A 22,950-nucleotide genomic window follows, 5' to 3' on the forward strand; every position below is an offset into this window, starting at 1 on the left:
GTACTAAATGTAATATGCAACAGCCAGTTTTCAAAAATTGACATGAGAAATTAATAGCGATGATTTCATAAGTTGAAGAGAGAGGCACATAATGTCACAAAATATTATGGATACATATATGCAGATGAAGTTTGCAGATATGACTATGACATAAAATCTTTCTGAACAATAGAATTGAATTCATTCTAAAGGCAAAATACTTAAATGAAAACAGTTGTGAAAGACTGTGCTATTTTCAACCCTTATGAAAACTCACCATGATAACCACAGGTTCCACCAAATAGTTACTGCAGTCACTATTACCAGAATAAAATAGTGGTAGCCTGGTATTAGCTACCACTGTTAGATATAAAATAAATAAAAAAATAAAAAATAAAAAAACACAAATTACAAATTTGAATATATTATGAAATGTACTTTAGTGACAATAACTAATGTAGTTATATTGGTAACATTTTACAATAAGGTTCCATTGGTTAACATTAGTTAACAGCATTATTTAACATGAACTTACAATGAACAATACTTTACAACATTTATTAATCTTAGTTATTGTTAATTAAAACATATACTAATATTTTTTTTCAATCAAAATTTTATTTGTTAACATTAGTTAATGCATTATGAACTAACATTGAACAATTGTATTTTTATTAACTAACATTAACTAGAATTAATAAATGCTGTAAAAGTATATTTGTATGTTTGTTCATTATGCTCAATGCATTAACTAATGTTAACAAATGGAACAAATTGTAAATTGTTACCGTTATATTTCTGTGGAAACTATGGTTACAATGGTGAATTTCTTTAAAGTCGGCATTAAATCAAAATTGACCCTGTTTATTTTATTAATGCATGTTACTGATCTTATTATGTACGATTTATTCATGCACATTTGCTATTATATATACACTGATCAGCCACAACATTAAAACCATCTGCCTAATGTTGTGTAGGTCCCCATTGTGCCTCCAAAACAGTAGCAACCCGCATCTCAGAATAGCATTCTGAGATGCTATTCTTCTCACCACAATTGTACAGAACGGTTATCTGTTACCATAGACTTTGTCAGTTCGAACCAGTCTGACCATTCTCTGTTGACCTAACTCATCAACAAGGCATTTCCGTCCACAGAACTAACACTCACTGGGTGTTTTTTGTTTTTGGCACCATTCTGAGTAAACTCTAGAGACTGTTGTGTATGAGAATCCCAGGAGATCAGCAGTTACAGAAATATTCAAACCAGCCAATCTGGCACCAACAGTCATCCATGGGGAGGCTAACTAATCGCAGGGTTAGCGGTTCGATTCCCGGCCCACATGACTCCACATGCCGAAGTATCCTTGGGCAAGACACTGAACCCCAAGTTGCTCCCAATGGCAGGCTAGCGCCTTGCATGGCAGCTCTGATGTCATTGGTGTGTGAGTGTGTGTGAATGGGTGAGTGAGTGAGTGAATGAGACACAATGTAAAGCGCTTTTGAACCGCTAAGGTTAAAAAAGGCGCTATATAAGTGTAGACCATTTACCATCCATGCGATTATCTAATCAGCCAATCGTGTGGCAGCAGTGCATAAAATCATTCAGATACGGGTCAGGAGCTTCAGTTAATGTTCACATCAACCATCAGAATGGGGAAAAATTGTGATCTCAGTGATTTTGACTGTGGCATGACTGTTGGTGCCAGATGGGCTGGTTTGAGTATTTCTGCAACTGCTGATCTCCTGGGATTTTCACACACAACAGTCTCTAGAATTTACTCTGAATGGTGCCAAAAACAAAAAAACATCCAGTGAGTGGCAGTTCTGCAGATGGAAATGCCAGGAGAGGTCAACAGAGAATGGTCAGACTGGTTCGAAATGACAAAGTCTACGGTAACTTAGATAACCGCTCTGTATAACTGTGGTAAGGACAATAGCCTCGTGCCGCCAAAACAGCACCAACCCGCATCTCAGAATAGCATTCTGAGGCACATTCAGAGGCACATAACTGAGGCACATAATTCCTCCTTAAATTTACATTTCGAAGGAGGAATAACTGTTAATTTGCGGTTGTGTTCGTGACATTTCACGCATGAATTGCTGAGATGATCACTACTGAATACAATGTGACTCGTATGCCTCTGGAGTTTATTCATATTTTTTAATGCAGGTATCTTGGGATGTACAGCACAAGGTGTTTTCCCTTTGAATTAAGTGCATTGTGATTTAAAATGTTGAAATATTGTGATCTTGTACTCACTTGTTTCTCTTCAGCTACAGCCTCGTCGTGAGCAAAGACCATGATGTACTCTTGTGTTATGTTATCAGCTAGATGAGATCGCTGCTCAACTCAATTTCCCCGGTAACCGGTTCTGGCTCAAGCAGCACAGTGGAAGGGGTGTGTGTTTGTGTCGACTGCAAACTTGCATTAAGATCTGCCTCCATTCAGGTATACAATGCCCACCTTTCAAAATCCAATCAACAACCGATGGATAAAATAATGTCCCAACCTGACATTTGCTCTTGTTCGATATGCCATTTCACTCAGAAATACGTCACAATATGGAAGTAAAGTTGGTAGCAACTTCCGTTTCATGCCGACTTTAAAGGGTGTTGATCAGGAAAGACATTCTGGCATTTTCTTTGTCTGCTCATACAAAATGGTGTGACATTAGGTTACAACACTAAAACTGGGGGGAAAACAACAGAAATGATTAAAAACAACCTACAAAAATTCACTATATTTGCATTTATTTTTTCATTTAATCTGCTGAACAACTGCTGTTGTCCCATCTCATGTGAACGCTTGGTCCTTTGTGATGCACATCCACTTTGCTGAAGAAAGTCCTCTTGGCAAACTGCAGTGCACAGTCAGATAAATTCTCACTTTTATTCCCCTTGCTTCTCTAGTTCTTGGGAATTTACGCATATCTGCTCTAATGCTTGAAGGCAACAAGAGATTTCTCACAACCAAATCTCAATAAACAGGGCCAGCACTGGCCTCAGCTGCTTGCCTTACTCAGACACAAACCTTTGAACATCTTTGTGATCAAATGGACAGAAGGACAATATAACTTACATGGAAAATCATGCATTACACAGTCATGGCCACAGTCATTAGGTGTCTTTTTATTATGGCCGTTTGTGTCCTTCTTGACATCATATGATGCAGCAAGACAAGTTCCTTCACAACTGGCATGTTTGAACAATATGTTATTTTTTGTTGTTCTTGTTTATTGGCAGAGCTAGTGTTTTGTTCCATGTCAGACTGTACTCTCCATGACCCACTCAGAGCTATCAAATGTTGCTTTATCACCTTCCCCTTCACTCTCGTCACATTGCAGGAGCATGCCATTGACAGAGAGACTCCTCTTAGTCCAAATGTTACTGATGCGTCGTGGGGCATTGCGAAGGCACTGCGAAGCACCAAAGTCGCCCATGTCGAATGAGTGGCTGCGCTTGGGCTTGTTCTCTGTTGGTAGCATTACAGGACTTCCAAGTCTGGAATTAACATGGCCTAGTAAAGGCTCCTTGTCAGTGGGTGGTCTCATTGTAATTGCCATAGTTCCTGAGGAAGATGGACAACCTGGATCTCTTGCAGGAGCCCTCAGGTCCAGAGAAGCAAATGCCCCAAGTAGGTTGTCCAGGTTTGGTCGTGTCTTGGTTGACGTTTGCTTCCACCTTTTGGGCAAGGTGCTGGACTCGCCATGCATGTTATAAGACTTGACTTTCTCGCTACCAAGGGAGTCTCCTGAAGATGATGATGAGGACGAGATGCTACTCTGCAAAGAGCCACATTTAAACTCCACCACTTCGTCCCGCATCACCACTATGGTCTTTGGAGCCTGTGATGTTGGAGCACCGTTGTTAAGTTGCTGAGTTGCCTGAGTTCTACCATTGGTCTGGGAGTAGGTGTTGCTCACTGTCACAAACTTTGCAATCTGCAAACTGCTGTTCACTTTGTAGCGAACCATAAGAATGACAATAAAGACCAAGAGGGTGGCCACGATCACTCCACCAATCACCAAGATCATGGTACCGCCCAGAAACTGACTATGTAGTGATTGGCAACGGGGGTACTCATCATGCATCTCAAACTGCACGCAACCAACTATGTTGGTGGCAGTGAGTGTTGTGGCAGTGTCTTCCCAGATGGCAAGCACACACAGGTCATACTGCATCCCTGGCATCAGGTTGTTGACCACAAAGGATTTGCTGGTCACTGGAATCATCCTGTGAATAGCAAGAGAAGAGACTTGCATTAATAGGAGAAGGCATTTTACTGGTTAAAATGATATACCAGTAGAAATGTGTCAACTTGTATACATTTTTGAGTATTGTCGTGGTTAAGCAAAATGTTGCTGCATGGAACAGAATGCACGTTCCATGTTTACATTTAAATAAAACATTTATTTTTGGCCATTACTTTGGAGTATTAATATACTTTAGTATTAGTATCGCCATTCTAGAAGGAAAAGATGCATAGAGTAAATGCAGTAGATTGAAATCACAGGGATATATTACACAGCAGGTAGTTATTCTTAATGTCTCATTGTTCAATGTGTTATGTTGGATTAAATACACACAATGCATGGAGTGTTGGTAGAAAACAATCATTAATCATTTTACTATTTTAAAAAGATAATTACTTGGAAAGCACTGATCATATAAACCTTGGAACTTCAGTTAGATTAAATAATTTTAATAAATATATTGCATATCATATAAATTTTGGGCTCAACATCCTAAAAAGCACCATAAGTACAGAGATAATTACAATTTATCTGTTTCTGACTGCATTAGTGTATTATTATCTACAACATTCTTTGCACATTCCTGGCAGTGGATTTAGACTGAGAATACTAATTACACAGTAATCTGGTGACCACTCAGCTCTGAGAAAGTTGAGTAACTGTTTAATGGATCAGCTCCGTTTTTTTTTTTTGTTTTTTTTTTCTCAGGATCTGTGCAAATGGAAGACAGATGTCTATGCAATATCATTATATATAATGTAAACTTCACAATTTTTATTATTCGTAGTACTATTAAAGCTGAAGTGTAATCTTTTTTTTTTTTTAATACTCAGTTTAATATGCACAGACAACTATAATAAAGCCATTGGTAGGCTGATTTGCCCAAAATTTGTAAATAATGTGGCACTATCCAAGCATTGCTCTGTTTGTTTGAGCAGCCCAATATAGCAACACTGACTTCAGATGCCGCGAGTTTAGGTTGTAACTTTCTGACGCTAATGGCACAGAGTTTACACACATCAGTTTTAAATAAAACATCAATTATGAATTCCATAATATGTAGTATTTAAATAATTGACGAGGTATAATAACAAAATGTAATATATAATGATGTACCAAGGTGCAATATACAATCAGCGATTACAGGTCATGTTTACTAGGTAATTGATGTGGTTCTCAATCCTACAATCTGCATATAGAGTTGCGGCACTTATAGGATCCCGTACTCTGTGTAAGAGACATCCTTTACCATGCTAAAACTATAGCATGGTGGCCTGACACATTGACTATCCTCGATGCTAGCTAGTCCATTACTCTTTCATAAGTCCCTTCCCATCACACTGGAAGATACTACATTCAGTGTTGACAGCTGAACAAGAGAGTCCAACCTTTTTCCACTCAAGCCTTTGTGATTGTTTTTTTCCCCCTGTTGTTGTCAGCAACCACAGGTTAACACTGCTCTTCAAGACTAGAAGAAAACAGATTTATACATAATGCCACATTTAGTTCAACAGCTTGATGTCATTAAGCAATTGAGAGTCTCCATTAAATGAAAAGTCTAGTTATTTTCGGTTGATTATATAATATTCTAAAATATTTATTATTTTTTTAAGACACATTTTGTTTACCGCTTATATTGATTTTCATATGAAATGCTGTATGTTCATCTCTAGTCTATGAAACAAAGGAGTTAGGGAGGTATTCATCCCCTTTTTATAGTCATCTTGTTGAGTAATTAAGCTTTTAATATTTTAAAATTGATCATTGTTGGCAGGCATTATATAAATCCATCTTACTAGCTCTTATAGAAAGCCTAATATTATAATATGTTTAAATTTTCATAGATGTTTTTGTTGTTGTTTGTTTTGTTTTATGGCTAGAGTATGTAAATGAAAAGCAATTATTTAGTATTTAAATAAAATACAAGACTTCATCTGCCAAAAATTATATTTAGACTCTCAAATAAATAATTTAACTGTATTTATTCATTTATTCTGTAAAGAATGCTTTAAGAGACACTGGGGATATATACAGTGCATCCGGAAAGTATTCACAGTGCTTCACTTTTTCCACATTTTGTTATGTTACAGCCTTATTCCAAAATGGATTAAATTAATTATTTTCCTCAAAATTCTACAAACAATACCCCATAATGACAACGTGAAAGAAGTTTGTTTGAAATCTTTGCAAATTTATTACAAATAAAAAACAAAACAAAACAACAACAAAAAAAAAAAAATCACATGTACATAAGTATTCACAGCCTTTGCTCAGCACTTTGTTGAAGCACCTTTGGCACCAATTACAGCCTCAAGTCTTTTTGAGTATGATGCTACAAGCTTGGCACACCTATTTTTGGGCAGTTTCTCCCATTCTTCTTTGCAGGACCTCTCAAGCTCCATCAGGTTGGATGGGGAGCGTTGGTGCACAGCCATTTTCAGATCTCTCCAGAGATGTTCAGTCGGGTTCAAGTCTGGGCTCTGGCTGGGCCACTCAAGGACATTCACAGAGTTGTCCCGTAGCCACTCCTTTGTTATCCTGGCTGTGTGCTTAGGGTCGTTGTCCTGTTGGAAGATGAACCTTCATCCCACTCTGAGGTCCAGAGTGCACTCGAGCAAGTTTTCATCAAGGATGTCTCTGTACATTGCTGCATTCATCTTTCCCTCGATCCTGACTAGTCTCCCAGTTCCTGCCACTGAAAAACATCCCCACAGCATGATGATGCCACCACCATGCTTCACTGTAGGGATGGTATTGGCCAGGTGATGAGCGGTGCCTGGTTTCCTCCAGACATGATGCTTGCCATTCAGGCCAAAGAGTTCAATCTTTGTTTCTCATGGTCTGAGAGTCCTTCAGGTGCCTTTTGGCAAACTCAAGGCAGGCTGTCATGTGCCTTTTACTGAGGAGTGGCTTCCGTCTGGCCGCTCTAGCATACAGGCCTGATTGGTGGAGTGCTGCAGAGATGGTTGTTCTTCTGGAAGGTTCTCCTCTCTCCACAGAGAAATGCTGGAGCTCTGTCAGAGTGACCATCAGGTTCTTGGTCACCTCCCTAACTAAGGCCCTTCTCCCCAATCACTCTGTTTGGCTGGGCGGCCAGCTTTAGGAAGAGTCCTGGTGGTTCCAAACTTTTTCCGTTTACGGATGATGGAGGCCACTGTGCTCATTGGGACCTTCAATGCTGCAGAAATTTTTCTGTACCCTTCCCCAGATCTGTGCCTCGATACAATCCTGTCTCGGAGGTCTACAGACAATTCCTTGGACTTCATGGCTTGGTTTGTGCTCTGACATGCACTGTTAACTGTGGGACCTTATATAGACAGGTGTGTGCCTTTCCAAATCATGTCCAATCAACTGAATTTACCACAGGTGGACTCCAATCAAGTAGTATAAACATCTCAAGGATGATCAGTGGAAACAGGATGCACCTGAGCTCAATTTTGAGTGTCATGGCAAAGGCTGTGAATACTTAAGTACATGTGATTTTTTTTTGTTTTTTATTTTTAATAAATTTGCAAAGATTTCAAACAATCTTATTTCACGTTGTCATTATGGAGTATTGTTTGTAGAATTTTGAGGAAAATAATGAATTTAATCAATTTTGGAATAAGGCTGTAACATAACAAAATGTGGAAAAAGTGAAGCGCTGTGAATACTTTCTGGATGCACTGTATATACATATATATATATATTAGTACTGTCAGCGTTAACACATGTTATTTAATTTAATTTAAAATGTTTAACGGATAAATGTTTAATTAAGACATGTACCAATCTGACATTATTCAGCTCCGTGTGAGTGCTGAACACTGTTAGATGGTGGAACCCTTGTGATGTGTTTAGTGGGGACATTACACTCAAAACACACAACAGCGAGTCTGTGCCAATGATCATGTGCAGGAGGAAGAATCTCTTATAAAACAAATGCTGAAGGGACTTCGTGGAACTTCACTGAAGTACTTCACGTGTCTTTTGTTAGTCAGCATTTTACCACATAAGCATGTCGATTCTTACAAGCCAACTGTGCAGCAAATGTTTCTCCCTGTGCTATCACTGTGGTAAATTGGGTCACCAGGCAGCAGATTGTTGGTATAAGGACATGGACTATAGAAAATGTGGCAAGAAAGGCCTGCAAAAACAAAAAGAATCAGCTAAGTAAAAATGCTGAACAAAATGGAAAATACATGTTACACACAGAGTGATTCTGGTTCTGAGGAGAAGGAGGATACTTTGCATGTCCAATCTGCTTCAGGTGATGGACAGTGGTACTGGGTGACTTTCTTCTGGAAGGGAAACCAGTGCAAATGCAGGTTCACACTGGGGCAGCTCTATCTCTGGTGACAACTACAAAGAAAAGTTGCCACATCTCACACTCCAGCCATGTCACAGAGGTGAAACTGTTCCAGCTAAGGCATGGTTGAGGTGACCGTGGAACTCAACATGCAAAAAGGAAGTTACCACTGTACCTCACTGGAGGCAACTGACCAGCTTTGTTAGGGTGAACTTGGCTTGGAAGAATAAAGCTTAACTGTCAAGAGGTCACCTTGGTCAGCAAAAACACAAAACCCCAAAGAATTTTGAAAAAGTATTAAGAAATGTTCATTGCCGAACTGACAGTGAAACCAGGCAGTAAACCAAAGTGTTTCAAAGCCAGACCTGTTGCATACACAATCAAACTCAAAGTCAAAGCTGAATTAGAGAGACTGTTGAAGACCGGAGTACAACAATCAGTAGATGTCAGTGAGTGGGTTACGCCCATTGTGCCGGTCATAAAAAAAGATGCAATTCATCGGCTCTGTGGTGATTTTAAGGTGACTGTAAATTCTGTCCTTGCTGCAGAGAAATCGACCTGAGTCTCATTAAAGACCTCTTTTCATGTTTAGCTGGGTGTAAAAATTTTAGCAAGATAGACCTGTGCCAGGCATACCTACAGATTCAAGTTGACCTAAGCTCACAATAATTTCTGACCATTGTGGCACACAAAGTAATGTACCAGTATTAGAGACTTCCTTTTGGAATTACTTCAGTGCCAGAATTGTTCCAAAGAGCAATGGCTCAAATCCTCAGTGGATTGACTGGTGTACAATGCTACCTTGATGATCTGTTCATCACAGGGAGAGATGAACAGGAGCACTTAATTAATAAAGAACTATGGTTTGAAAGTCTGTAAGGACATTTGTTTTTCTGTTCCTCAGTAGATTATCTGGGCCATGTGATTGGGTAGTTCTGGGCTCCACAAGGCACCCTCAAAAGTGAAGGCCATTGTGGAGGCCCCATTTCCACAGAATGTGAGTCAACTTTAGTCATTCCTGAGACTGTTTATATACTATGCAATGTATGTGCCAAACCTAGCAAACATGCTTAAGCCATTGAAAAAACCGTTGAACACATCCAAATGGTGGAATTGGGCCAAAAAAATGTGAGGAGGTTTTCAGACAAGTAAAGACAACTCTGGCACAGTCGGAGGCTCTCACTCATATCAACTCTGCCTTGCCAGTACAGTTGGCATGCGATGCATCACCTCATGATATGGCCGTGGTAGTGTCACACATCATGCCATCAGGGGAAGAAATACCTATCTCTTTTGCATCACGTACCTTGATCTAAGTAAAGAGAAATTATGCCAAAATAGAATGTGATGTGCTTGCATTCGGGTTAAAAGGTTCCATCAGTTTGGAAGGCGATTTACACTCTAAAATGGCCATATACCACTCATCTCAATCTTTAGCCCACATACTGGTATCCTTTCACTAGCAGCTACTAGAATACGGCATTGGGCTCTGCTCCTTTCTGCTTGTCAGTATGACATCAAATATAGATGACATTGTCTTCAAATGTAAATTAAGAGAGCAATAATCACATTTAAGGCTTTATATGACCAGGAGAAATTGGCTAACTGTAGAATCTGGATGTCTATTATGTGGCTCAAGGGTCATCTTTCCACCACCCTTAAGGCAACAGGTCCTTGAGGAACTCCATTCTGGGCACTGTGGGGCTACTTCTGGTGGCCAGGCTTAGATTCAGAGATTGAGGAAAAAGCCAAATTGTGCAGTGCATGCCAAAGATAGAGAAATGTACCACAGCCAGCACCATTACATCCATGACAATGGCCAGAGGAACCTTGGATGAGAATCCATATAGACTTTATGTGCCCATTGGAAGACCACATGTTTTTATTCATCGACACTCACATCAAGTGGCCTGAGGTCGCTGTGTTGAAAACATATCATCTAAAAAATCAGTTGAAGCTCTTGGATCAGTTTTTGGTAATTTCTTTTTATTCCAGCAACTGGTTAGTGACAATGGACCCCTGCTGGTCTCTGAGGAGTTTGAAACCCTGTACACACATGCAGCGACTTTATTGTTTAAAGTCGCTAGTCTATGTATTATGAAGTCGTTCGTGGGCATTCCTACTGCTGTCGCTCTAACTTAATTGCTAAATGTGATCACAGATTAGATATATTGCAAGTAAAACTAAGATATTATTCTAATTTGACAAGGTATTAGTTTTCATTGTTGCTAAAAATTTACATTCTGCTGTGGAGAGTGTTGTTTTGTAAACTAATGCAGAGCTCAATGCATTAAATCATTAACAGATTAACAATCTTCGAAATGTACAAAACAATCTCACTCAGACTGCCAAAAATTTCTAAGAAGTCATTCTAATTTGACCAAAAAAATCAGTTTTCTTGTTCCTAAAACAGAACATTTTGCAGGGGAGAGTGTTTTAATATGAACTGCAGCAGTGGTCAACTACTCATTGCATCATTTCATTAACCACATGAACAAACTATCAATGTACTAATCAAACTCACTCAAGCTACCGACATTTCCTTTCCACGTATCATTTTGTAACCATGTATGTAGTTACACATGAATCACACAGAACAGTGAAATCACTCACAGAAACTTCTCCTCTGTCCTGCCTGCAGTCAACTCTATTATCTCAAAGGAGACGGGTGACGTGATCTCCATTGACACCCTCTTCACTCCTATTGGTTGTCGCTCCTGAAAGTTGCTCCTCATTTGCATAAAGATAAACTTTTCTCAATTTGGCCACATCCACACCTGGTCGCCAGAGGTCGCTCTCGCTCGTGTCACCAGCTCTCAGCGTAAATGAATGTGATCAGGTCACTTTGTTGCTGGAAGTCGCTGCATGTGTGTACGGGGCTTGGAGTTTTTATGAAGGCGAATGGAATCTAGCACATCCGATCAGAACCTTATCACCCTTCCACTAATGGGCTTGCTGAGTGATTTGTTCAATGAAACAAGCTCTAAAGTCATCACAGGGTAAGGGATCACTTAACAAGTGCCTTAATACCTTCCTGCTGACCTATCAAAACACTCCTCATGCCACCACAAGAGTGTCTCCAGCCACAGCCATATTTAAAAGACAACTTCGCACCCACCTGGATCTGTTGAAACCACTAAAGACAAAACAGACTGCCCATGCTCAACAGCGCACTCAGGCAGAGAGACGCACTAAAGCTAAACACAGAAGCTTTATACACGGAGATAAGATCCTTGCTCATAACTATGGTAAGAGATAAGGGCACCAAACGGATACCAGCTTCACATTTTACATAGACTGGCACAGTGTACACTGTCAAAATAAATAACAACAACAACAACATCATCTGGAGATGACATGTGGATCAGATACTCGCTACAAAATTCAGTGACATCTCCGTCGAACAGGCAACTTCAGCGTCTCCCTTAGAGACTAACAGCCATTATGTGAACATCCACCATCACCATCTGTGAAGACTGAGGTGGCTGAGAGTCCATCAACCTGTGACAAAGACTGTGTTCAGAGCACAACTCAATTTGTGCCCATGCCCACATAGCCCCTTGTGAAAGAGACCGCAATTGTTACAGATCACTTCTACCCTAAGGGAGAATGATGACCTCCAAATAGACTGACACTTTAGTCTAGAGACTAACCCTCAACATTGGGGCAGGATAATTCCCAGGGTTGCATCTGGGAATCGAGGTAGTCTACCCTCTTTCCCTAGTAAAAAAAAAAGGTTGTTTGTTGTCTATATGTTGAAACAATGCTTTATTTTCTTAATAATGTCAAAAGTAATGGGGAAGGAATGTTGAATATTAACAGTTACTGACCCTTATGGGTTCCTGTACCCCCTCCCAATAGCATGTAATACAGATGAACCCTGTATGTTTAATACATACAGTAAATAAACAAATTGCTAAGCACCTAGTAAATTTCCCACCCGACTCCTGTGTATTACCCTAGTTAATTAAAAGGGAGGATATGACACTCCCTTTTTTATATTTTTATTTTTTATTGTATAGCTGTATAGATGTATGGCTGACATAACAATTTAGCAGTTTTATGGAAAGAAGATAAACATTAAATGCATCTATATATAAATAAACTTATTTTATATACATTTTCCTTAAATCAGTGATTTAGATCACGTTTTAAAGAAGAACATTTGCTCAAAAACCTTAAACTTGATTAGTGACTAGAAAACTTAATTACTGGCTGAAGTGTCTTTTCTTTCAATAAGTGGATCCTGGCATCCTCTCTCTCTCTTTCTCTTTATATATATATATATATATATATATATATATATATATATATATATATATATATATATATATACACTACCAGTCAAAACTTTTGAAACACTTGACTGAAATGTTTCTCATGATCTTAAAAATCTTTTGATTTGAAGGCATATGCTTAAATGTTTGAAATTAGTTTTGTAGACAAAAATATAATTGTGCCACCATATTAATTTATTTCATTATAAAACTAAAATTTTATATATATATATATATATATATATATATATATATATATATATATATATATATATATATATACTGTGTATTTACTTGAATAGCACGTTTTTAGGTTAGCTGACAAAACATGATCTGCAGTGTCCTTCCTTTCCTTTTACTCTGTGTGTATGCTCTTCAAATTTATTTATAGCTGATATTACTGTATGGCTGCATTTACTTCATACTGCAATTCACAATGGAATTACTGTGTAATGACCAATTCCTGCAGTTGTCATGTAATAGACGCTTGTCATTTTCAGTACAGACTTGCTGATTGAAAACAGGATGTAGCAACTGGTGTCTAGGCTGCCTAGACTCATCTTTTAAATGCCACCATATAAACTACCTTTGGTGTTAACCCAATAAACATTACATTTATCTGATTAAATGAACTGAATTAATTACATTAATAAGGTTGAATTGTGTTCTTGAATTTATTCATCATGTATCTCCAAGTACCTCCAAGGTCATGAAAAAGTAATGGAAGCTATTGGTAAGAAAGTGTGGGAACATTGCAATTGGTGTGTACGTAGATGTTTTAAGGAATAGAAACATGGAATATTAACCTGTAAATCAGGACGTCATCTTCTGAACAGTTGTACTGGAGCTGGTACATTTTGACTTTGGGTGCCACTTTGCTAACTGTCCACTTGACCAGAACAGAGACTGCTGTGATTTCTGACACTGAAACTACCTGCTCTGGTTGAGCATGTGTCTCCCCTTTACTGGTTTTAGTGGAGCTGGTGATGTCTGATAGTCTGGATTTGGGCTGGGATGTGTGGTTAGTGCTATTACTAAGGTGGGGGAGCTGAATGATGGAGAGCTCGATTGAGGCTGTCGATTCTCCAGCTGCATTTGCTGCAATGCAAGTAAATGTCCCATAATCCTTAGAAGTGGTTACAATAATGTCCAAAGTGCCATTTTCATAGACTGTAGCCCTGGATGAGTTACTGATTAGTCGGTCATCTGGAGCAACCCAGTGTATGAGAGGCATGGGGTCACCCACAGCCTTGCAACGTAAGCTGGCAGTCTGACCCTCTAGGACCAGTAGCTTATGTGTGTGTTGAGTAATTAATGGTGGCTCACAGACAAACTCTTCCTCTCGCACATACCAGAAGTAGCGACCTTTTAGACTCTGAGGGGAGGCACATGTTTCCATATCATCCTCCCGCTCTAGACGACGCAACCAGAGAATCTCACAGTTACAATGTAGGGGGTTTCCACCAAAGCTAAGAGACAGGACTGGGACAAAGGGTGTGCTGAGAAGAGTGTTGCTCTGTGATCGAGCAAAGATAGGATCTGGAGGAAGCTTCTGGAGATGGTTTGATGTCAGGTCTAACCGTGCCAACTTTTCAAGATCAGTAAAAGTGCCCTCTGCAATGTGGCTAATGAGGTTGTGGTCTAGACTCAGCTGGTGTAGGTTGAGCATTTTCCGGACGGCCTCCCAGGGCACACTCTGCAGGTTGTTGTAGGAGAGATCTAGGTCCTCCAGGGTAAGCAGCAGGTCATCAAAAGCTTCTTTGGAGATATGGGTCAGTTGGTTGTTGTTTAGGATGAGGTGTTGCAAGTTCACCAAGCCTCGTAGAACATCTGGGCCCAGCTCTGTCAACCGGTTACTGTCCAGGTGCAGCGAACGTAACGTTTCCAAATCCACAAATGAGAAGGGCTGGATGAAGCTTATGGTGTTCCGTGACAATGTAAGGTCCACAAGGCCAGTCATGTTGGTAAAGTCCTGTTGGGTGATCTTAATAATGTAGTTTCCTCCCAAGCGTAATTCCACAGTTCTTCTGTCAATGTCAGGGGGCACGAACAGCAGGCCTTTGGATGGGCACAGTGTACCCAAAGATTCTGAGAGGTTCTGGCAGACACAATATTTAGGGCAGGCGGTGGTAATCATCACTGCACTTCCCAGGAGAAGGAGGCTGCAGAGCACTTTGGCCATGGTAAATCACATGCAAGGACCTGGCAATGCAACAGGAAAAAAAGTGGTGAGGCCGACTTGTTCATACAATCATTCACTAACTCTGCAAAGCCTATCTGATACATATAGTATGATCTAATTATGAGATAGTTATTCTTAATTCTAACAGAAAAAAGTAACAGGCAACTGCCAAAATCCTGTCAGGCCCTGTTGTCACAAAGCAGGGAGCTTGAAATACTATACAGGTCTCTCTTTAATGGCTCTTTAATGAACACATTTTAGATGTGTAATCAAAACTGTTTGCATCCAAATAAATACATTGTCGCATGCAAAAGATGAAGGTTTTTCATTGGGCCAATGACTGAAAAGCAGTCAGCCTTTGGTAATGCCAGATCTTTATGCCTAGGCTGCATTTTGATAGAAAGAAAATCACAGATTTATACCAAGACATGTCAAACAGTTTGCCCTTGCAGCAATTACAAATACCCATCAGAATTCTAGCACACTAAAACAAAATGCCTTCTTGTTTCAAGGTCTGTAGAAATGCAATATTTAAAAGTTTCAAGAATGCCATTAAAAGATGAAAAAATAAATAAAAATAAAATGCTTAAATGGTATGCACTGTGCACCTAATTTCTAATTTCACACTATTTCACACAAAAGTAGACTTCTCGCAGAAAAGGAAAATAGTGCAGAGCGTATTTCCTTTTCCTTTCTTCTGAGCCAATTTCTCAAGCATCAATCCCAGTGAAAACATACTAATAAAATGTATAGCTTTAATCAATATATGAAATTAACTTCTTAATTAAGTGGCAATATTTGTCTCCAGGAATTAATTTTCAGAGGCATTTTAAACCTTCTATCTATCTATCTATCTATCTATCTATCTATCTATATATATATATATATATATATATATATATATATATATATATATATATATTTCTAACCATATGAAAACACAATCATGTTAAATGCTTCTATTACTGCATATCATAAATATATATTTAAATTATATAAATACAAATAAAAACAAAATATCTCACTATAGGAGCATTTTTTTAAATTTTTTATTTTATTTTTTTTGCCCCACATTTTAAATACTGTATATGGGCCATTTTTTGTCACTTTCTGTGCAATCTTTGCAATGGTTAATTTCTGACCCTGGCTTGAATGCACTGCAAATGTTTTGGATAAATGCCTCTGCCAAACACAATAAATGTAAATTAAACATAAATAAACAAAAAAAGTGGAACAATGTAAGAAATATGTAAAAAAAAAAAAAAAAAAAAAAAATGTGGGTGGTGGTCAGGCATATTGGTGCAGCAAGCGCAAAGAGCTTTGAAGGCACAGTTTTTCTTCATTAAAGTACTGTAGGAAGAACATTTAACCATAGACATTTGCAACTTTTCATTAGTGTTAAGGTTGTTGGAATTTATGGCTCATCTCATTTTCAATCACCTGCAATATACAGTATCCTACATTGAATAAAACGTCTTGGTTACTGTCGTAACCTCCATTCCCTGATGGAAGGAACGAGACGTTGTGTCAATGTAGTGACACTAGGGGTCGCTCTTGGGAGCCCCAAACACCTCTGATCTTTGAGAAAAGTCCCATGGGAATTGGCGAGTGGAATTTGCATGCCACTCCCCCGGACATATGGGTATAAAAGGAGCTGGCTCGCAACCACTCATTCAGGTTTTGCGCTGAGGAGCCGAGACAGGGTCCTGGCCATTTCAGCAGGTAGCTCAGCATTATGGCAAGAGGGACACAACGTCTCATTCTCTCCATCAGGGAACGGAGGTTACGACAGTAACCAAGACATTCCCTATCTGTCACTCACTCGACGTTGTGTCGATTTAGTGACACTAGGGGTCCCTAAACGAAATGCCACAACCAGCTGAACTATGTTACGTGGACTGGTGGTGCAGGTGCGGGCAGACCACTGTGTGCCTCGTAGCAAGTGCACCCGGCCCCCACGTAACCTCTCCCAACACCCCACGAGTGTCGAACGGCCCCTCGCACCCCGGGGACAAGACGCTCCTGGGGCATATGGCATCCCCAGCGGTGGTCACGCCGCTCGGGTTGATTCATATGAGACAGCTTAAGCACTGGCTTCAGACTCGAGTCCTGACGCCGCATGTTCATCACGCCGGTCTGTTGCCGTCTGTTCAGCCCTTGGACCGACCTGGCATTTCTACGGGCAGGGGTTCCCCTAGAGCAGGTCTCCAGGTGCGTCGTGGTTACGACAGACACCTCCAAGCATGGCTGGGGTGCCGTGTGCAACGGGAGTGCAGCCGCTGGTCCTTGGACTGGTCCACGACTGTGTTGGCACATCAACTGCCTCAAGTTGCTGGCAGTATTGCATGCCCTGCGGAGGCTTTTGCCATTGATCCAGGGCAAGCATCGGTAGCGTACATCAACCGCCAAGGCTCCTCTGGCTTGCTACGACCTGAGTCGCTGCTGACTCCACTCACATCCTGGGCAGCATCAACAGCACAGTGGACGCACTACCGTGGCAGGTTGCGCTCAGGGGAGAGTGGAGACTCCACCCCCAGGTGGTCCAGCTGATTTGGAGTCGATTCGGTCAAGCACAGGTGGACCTGTTCGCTTCCTGGGAATCCTCCCACTGCCCGTTCTGGTATGGCCTGACCGAGGCTCCCCTCGGCACAGATGCGCTGGCACACAGCTGGCCCCTGGGGCTACGAAAGTATGCGTTCCCCCAATGAGCCTACTTGCACAGACTTTGTGCAAGGTCAGGGAGGACAAGGAGCAGGTAGTCCTAGAAGCACCTTACTGGCCCACCCAGACTTGGTTCTCAGACCTCACGCTCCTCGCGACAGCCCCCCTGGTGAATTCCCCTGAGGAAGGGCCTTCTTTCTCAGGGACAGGGCACCATCTGGCACCTGCGACCAGACCTCTGGAACCTCCATGTCTGGCCCTTGGATGGGACGCGGAAGACCTAAGTGGCCTACCACCTGCAGTGGTAGACACAATCACTCAGGCCAGGGCTCCCTCTACGAGGCATCTGTATGCCCTGAAGTGGCATCTGTTCGCTAAGTGGTGTTCTTCCCGACGCAAAGACCCCCAGAGATGCGCAGTCGGATCAGTACTTTCCTTCCTGCAGGAGAGGCTGGAGGGGCGGCTGTCCCGCTCCACCTTGAAGGTGTATGTAGCCGATATATATCGGCACTTCACGATGCAGTAGACGGTAAATATTTAGGGAAGCACTACTTGATCGTCAGTTTCCTGAGAGGCGCAAGGAGGTTAAACCCCCCCAGATTGCGTTTCATCCCCTCGTGGGACCTCTCTGTAGTCCTTTGGGGCCTACGGGGTGCTCCATTTGAGCCCCTGGAGTCAGTGGAGCTAAAGGCACTCTCTTTGAAGACTGCCCTCCTGACTGCGCTCACTTCCATCAAGAGGGTAGGCTACCTGCAGGCGTTCTCTGTCAGCGAAACGTGCCTGGACTTCGGTCTGGCTTACTCTCATGTGATCCTGAGACCCCGACCGGGCTATGTGCCCAAGGTTCCCACAACCCCGTTTAGGGATCAGGTGGTGAACCTGCAAGCACTGCCCAAGGAGGAGGCAGACCCAGCCTTGGCATTGCTGTGTCCAGTGTGTGCTTTGCACATCTATTTGGATCACACGCAGAGCTTTAGGAGCTCCGAGCAGCTCTTTGTCTGCTTTGGTGGACAGCGGAAAGGAAGCGCTGTCTCCAAACAGAGGATCGCCCACTGGGTCATTGACGCCATCGCTATGGCATATCATGTTTGCGAGATTCTATAATCTCCGGGTTGAGCCGGTCTCGTCCCATGTGTTGTCAGGTACGAACAGGTAAGTTCCAGGACAGCTGGCCAGGTGTACCACTTGCGCATAGGGTTAGGGTTGTGGACCCTGGATGTCCTTCCTCCTTAGCCCTGTGGCAGTCGAGTTTACGGAGGAACTCGCTGCCGGCCCAGTACATGTGCTAACTAGGCCCTGTACTGGGGTAGGTGCTCCACATGTGCTGGTTGCCCATACGTAACCCAGTGTGATGTATCTTCCCAAAAAAGTTTCCCTGTTGGTAAACTGCATCTTCCTTGGGCAGAGGTTTCTCTGCCCCCAGTCACCATGTTTGTAGAACTCCTCCCCCCTCGAGTAGGACCACGGTAATTCTCCACATGAGATGCTTCTGACAAGACTCGGTAAGACAATGTGATGTATTTCCACTCAAATGCCCAGGGACCTGGTGCTCAGGCACCTCATCTGGTTGGGTCTGGGCGGGGTGTGGTCTCCATGGTGTCCTCCCCTTGGGAGGGACACCCCCTGATGAACAGACCCTATATGGCCCCCAACTGAATGATTTCTTTCCTCTTGGGGAGAAAAAAGAGAAGAGGCCGCAGCTGGGTCAGCCGGTCCCTAATTTTGGGCAGTCGACTTGTCCCTGAGGTGCAGGGGACCATTTGATGCCTGTTAGAACGTTGGGGGAGGTTATGTGACGGCAAGATGCGCTGGCTATGAGGCACGTAGAAGTCTTCCCATCTCGCACTGCCAGTCCACGTAACACAGTTCAGTTAGTCGTGGCATTTTGTATAGGGACCCCTAGTGTCACTACATCGACACAACGTCTAGTGAGTGACAGAAGGGGAACGTCTCGGTTACTGTCGTAACCTCCGCTTCCTGATGGAGGGAACGAGACATTGTGTCCCTCCTGCCATAACACTGAACTTCCCGCTGAAACGGCCGGGACCTTGTCTCGGCTCCTCAGCACAAAACCTGAATGAATGGTTGCAAGCCAGCTCCTTTTATACCTGTATGTCCGGGGGAGTGGCAAGCAAATTTCACTCACTAATTCCCATTGGCCTTTTCTCAAAGATCAGAGGTGTATGGGGCTCCCAATGGCGACCCCTAGTGTCACTACATCGACACAACGTCTCATTCCCTCCATCAGGGAACGGAGGTTACGACATTAACTGAGAGGGTTTAACCAATCAGTAGGGTGTCATGTCCAACCACTTGTGCAAATCAAATAATAAATTGTTTACTGATTTTAAGCACTTGAATGAAAAAATGAGAAATCGATCTGAATTCTTATATGAAACAAAAAATTTAAAATAAAGTGTTGTCTCAATTTTGCGAATTTCTTTTTAGAGAAAAAATTAGTAAACAGTCAATTTATTGTTTATTCCGTTATGAAGACAAAAACGAAAAAACGAATTATCCGAAGGTACACGGACCGTAAATTATGAAAGAATTTTCATATTTTGGGTGAACTTTCTTTAAGCCACTCCAGTCTGTCACAGAACAGCTGGTTAGGTTATAACTCAGTTTTGTCAAAAGGTGTAGTTACTGCCTTTTTGGCTTGGTTGATTGCTTTTTCTCCACTCTCTGATACAATTTCAATCTCATCCATTTATTTATTTATTTTTTTATTTTTGTGTGTGTGCATGTAGACAGTTTATATTTGTCTAGAAAACTAATTTTACAAATTTAAGCATAAGCATTTAGATTAAAAGTTTTTTTTTTTATAAGATTATGTGTGTAGTCCAAAAGAGAGGGAAGCTCACACACAATGTGAAGAAAAAGTCATACAATTTTTTAGTTTATTGAGAGCCCAAAAAGTGCAAAAAGTGCTCAGTGCAAAGACAAAACATATTCGATTTACATTATCATCAGTGTCCCATTAACAATAGCACACCTGATTCCATTTATAAAGAGGAAGTATTTACCGTATTTGTCCTAATAGAACTGACTTAAAAATATACAAATGTTTGCTAAATGTTATTGACATATACTGCCTCTTTATATGGTATACCGGCATTAACATATATTACTAAAGTAACAAAGACAACTTATCAAGAATCTAGGTGTATATATCAGGAGATAGAGAAGGACACAAATTACATAAAAATTACATATACAAAAATTACCCATTATATTATTATATCACAATCATATACCAATAATATTCATTATTCAAAGAAGAATTGTTGTATGCATACAAATCAGTAAGGAAATATATTTTGTGTCATATATACATTATACATCGAGAAATGTCAATTATGTCAATACAAATGCTGATCATGCATAATTCAAAATCATGGGCATAGTACAACAATCACCCGATATTCAAAAATGTCTACCCGTATTTCCAAAAGTACACAGTGTTCATAGTTATATTTGCAAATGTTTCAAATAAAAGTAAGCATGTGCAAATAGAGATGCGTCATAATAATCCTACAGAAAACAGCTGAGGGACAAATCTTCATTCATTCCCAGGGGATGTAAAGATTTTAAGTGAAATATCCATTGGGATTCTTTCTGTAGGAGTATCCGTTCTTTATTCTTTATAGTATTTATTTGCATACCACTCCCTCGGACATACGGGTATAAAAGGAGCTGGTATGCAAACACTCATTCAGGTTTTATGCTGGGAAGCCGAGACAAGGTCCCGGCCATTTCAGCGGGTAGTTCAGCATTGTGGCAGGAGGGACACAATGTCTCGTTCCCTCCATGAGGGAACAGAGGTTACGCAAGTAACCAGGATGTTCCCTATCTGTCACTCACTCGACGTTGTGTCGATGTAGTGACACTAGGGGTCCCCATACAAAAATGCCACAACTGGCTGAACTGTGTTACACGAACTGGCAGTGTGTGACAGGCAGACCACTGTGTGCCTCGTAGCCAGCGCACCAGGACGACACGTAACCTCCCCCAACACTGTTATGAGTGTCGAACGGCCCTTTGGGACAAGTCGACTACCCAAAAGATAAAGACGGGCTAGCCCAGTCTAAAAAAAGGGGATTATCCGACTGGCCCGACCAAGTCTAGTCGGGGGGGGTGTCCCTCCCAAGGGGAGGACACCGTGGAGACCACACCTCTCCCAGAGAGAGGGGGGGATATGTAAGTGAAAATATGTCACATGGTTTTGCCGGTTCACCAGCTTGTCCCTAAAAGGGGTTGTGGGAACCTTGGGCACATAGCCCGGTCGGGGTCTCAGGATCACGTGAGAGTAGCTCGGACTGAACTCCAGGCACATTTCGCTGACAGAGAACACTAGCATGTCTCCTACCCTCTTGATGGAAGTGAGCGCAGTCAGGAGGGCAGTCTTCAAGGAAAGTGCATTAAGCTCAGCTGAATGCAAAGGCTCAAAGGGGGCTCTCTGTAGACCCTGAAGAACTACAGAGAGGTCCCATGGGGGAACAAGGTGCGGTCTGAAGGGATTCAACCTCCTGGCGCCTCTCAGGAACCTGATGATCAGGTCGTGCTTCCCTAAGGACTTACCGTCCACTGTGTCATGGTGTGCCGCTATAGCGGCTACATACACCTTCAAGGTGGAAGGGGACAGCCGCCCTTCCAACCTTTCCTGCAGGAAGGAAAGCACCGATCCGACTGTGCATCTCTGGGGGTCTTTGCGTCGGGAAGAACACCACTTAGCGAACAGATGCCACTTAAAGGCATACAGGTGCCTCGTAGAGGGGGCCCTAGCCGGAGTGATCGTGTCTACCACCGCGGGTGGTAGACCGCTTAGGTCTCACCCGCTCCTCGTCTTCCCTGACCTTGCACAGGGTCTGTGCAAGTAGGCTAACTGGGGGAAATGCATATTTGCGAAGTCCAGGGGGCCAGCTGTGTGCCAGCACATCTATACCGAGAGGTGCCTCGGTCAGGGCGTACCAGAGCGGGCAGTGGGAGGATTCTTGGGAGGCGAACAGGTCTACCTGTGCCTGTCCGAACTGACTCCAAATCAGCTGTACCAGCTGGAGTCTCTGAGGGTGGAGTCTCCACTCTCCCTTGAAGGTAACCTGCCGTGACAGCGCGTCCGCTGCAGTGTTGAGTTCGCCCGGGATATGAGTGGCTCGCAGAGATTTGAGTTGCTGCTGACTCCAGAGGAGGAGCCGGCAGGCAAGTTGTGACATACAACGGGAGCGCAGACTGCCTTGACGGTTGACATATGCTACCGCTGCCGTGTTGTCTGTCCAAACTAACATGTGCTTTCCCTGGATCAACGGC

The 22,950-nt window shown here is 42.0% G+C and overlaps 1 protein-coding gene across 2 annotated transcripts in view; it reads right to left on the bottom strand.

Annotated features, from left to right (window-relative positions):
• Window positions 1-2,110: 2,110 nt before the first annotated feature.
• Window positions 2,111-22,950, bottom strand: part of LOC127410941 (leucine-rich repeat and fibronectin type-III domain-containing protein 2-like) — a 291,940-nt gene continuing 271,100 nt past the window's right edge. For both annotated transcript variants that reach the window (XM_051646220.1, XM_051646219.1), the window contains 2 exons: window positions 13,607-15,002; window positions 2,111-4,215 (listed from right to left, as the gene is read on the bottom strand). In XM_051646220.1, coding sequence (XP_051502180.1) covers window positions 3,246-4,215; window positions 13,607-14,982 — 2,346 coding nt within the window. In that variant the 5' untranslated portion in view covers window positions 14,983-15,002 and the 3' untranslated portion in view covers window positions 2,111-3,245. The remainder of the gene's footprint in view (window positions 4,216-13,606; window positions 15,003-22,950) is intronic.

The sequence above is a fragment of the Myxocyprinus asiaticus genome, chromosome 20 (assembly GCF_019703515.2).
Source record: "Myxocyprinus asiaticus isolate MX2 ecotype Aquarium Trade chromosome 20, UBuf_Myxa_2, whole genome shotgun sequence".
Lineage (NCBI taxonomy): Eukaryota > Metazoa > Chordata > Actinopteri > Cypriniformes > Catostomidae > Myxocyprinus > Myxocyprinus asiaticus.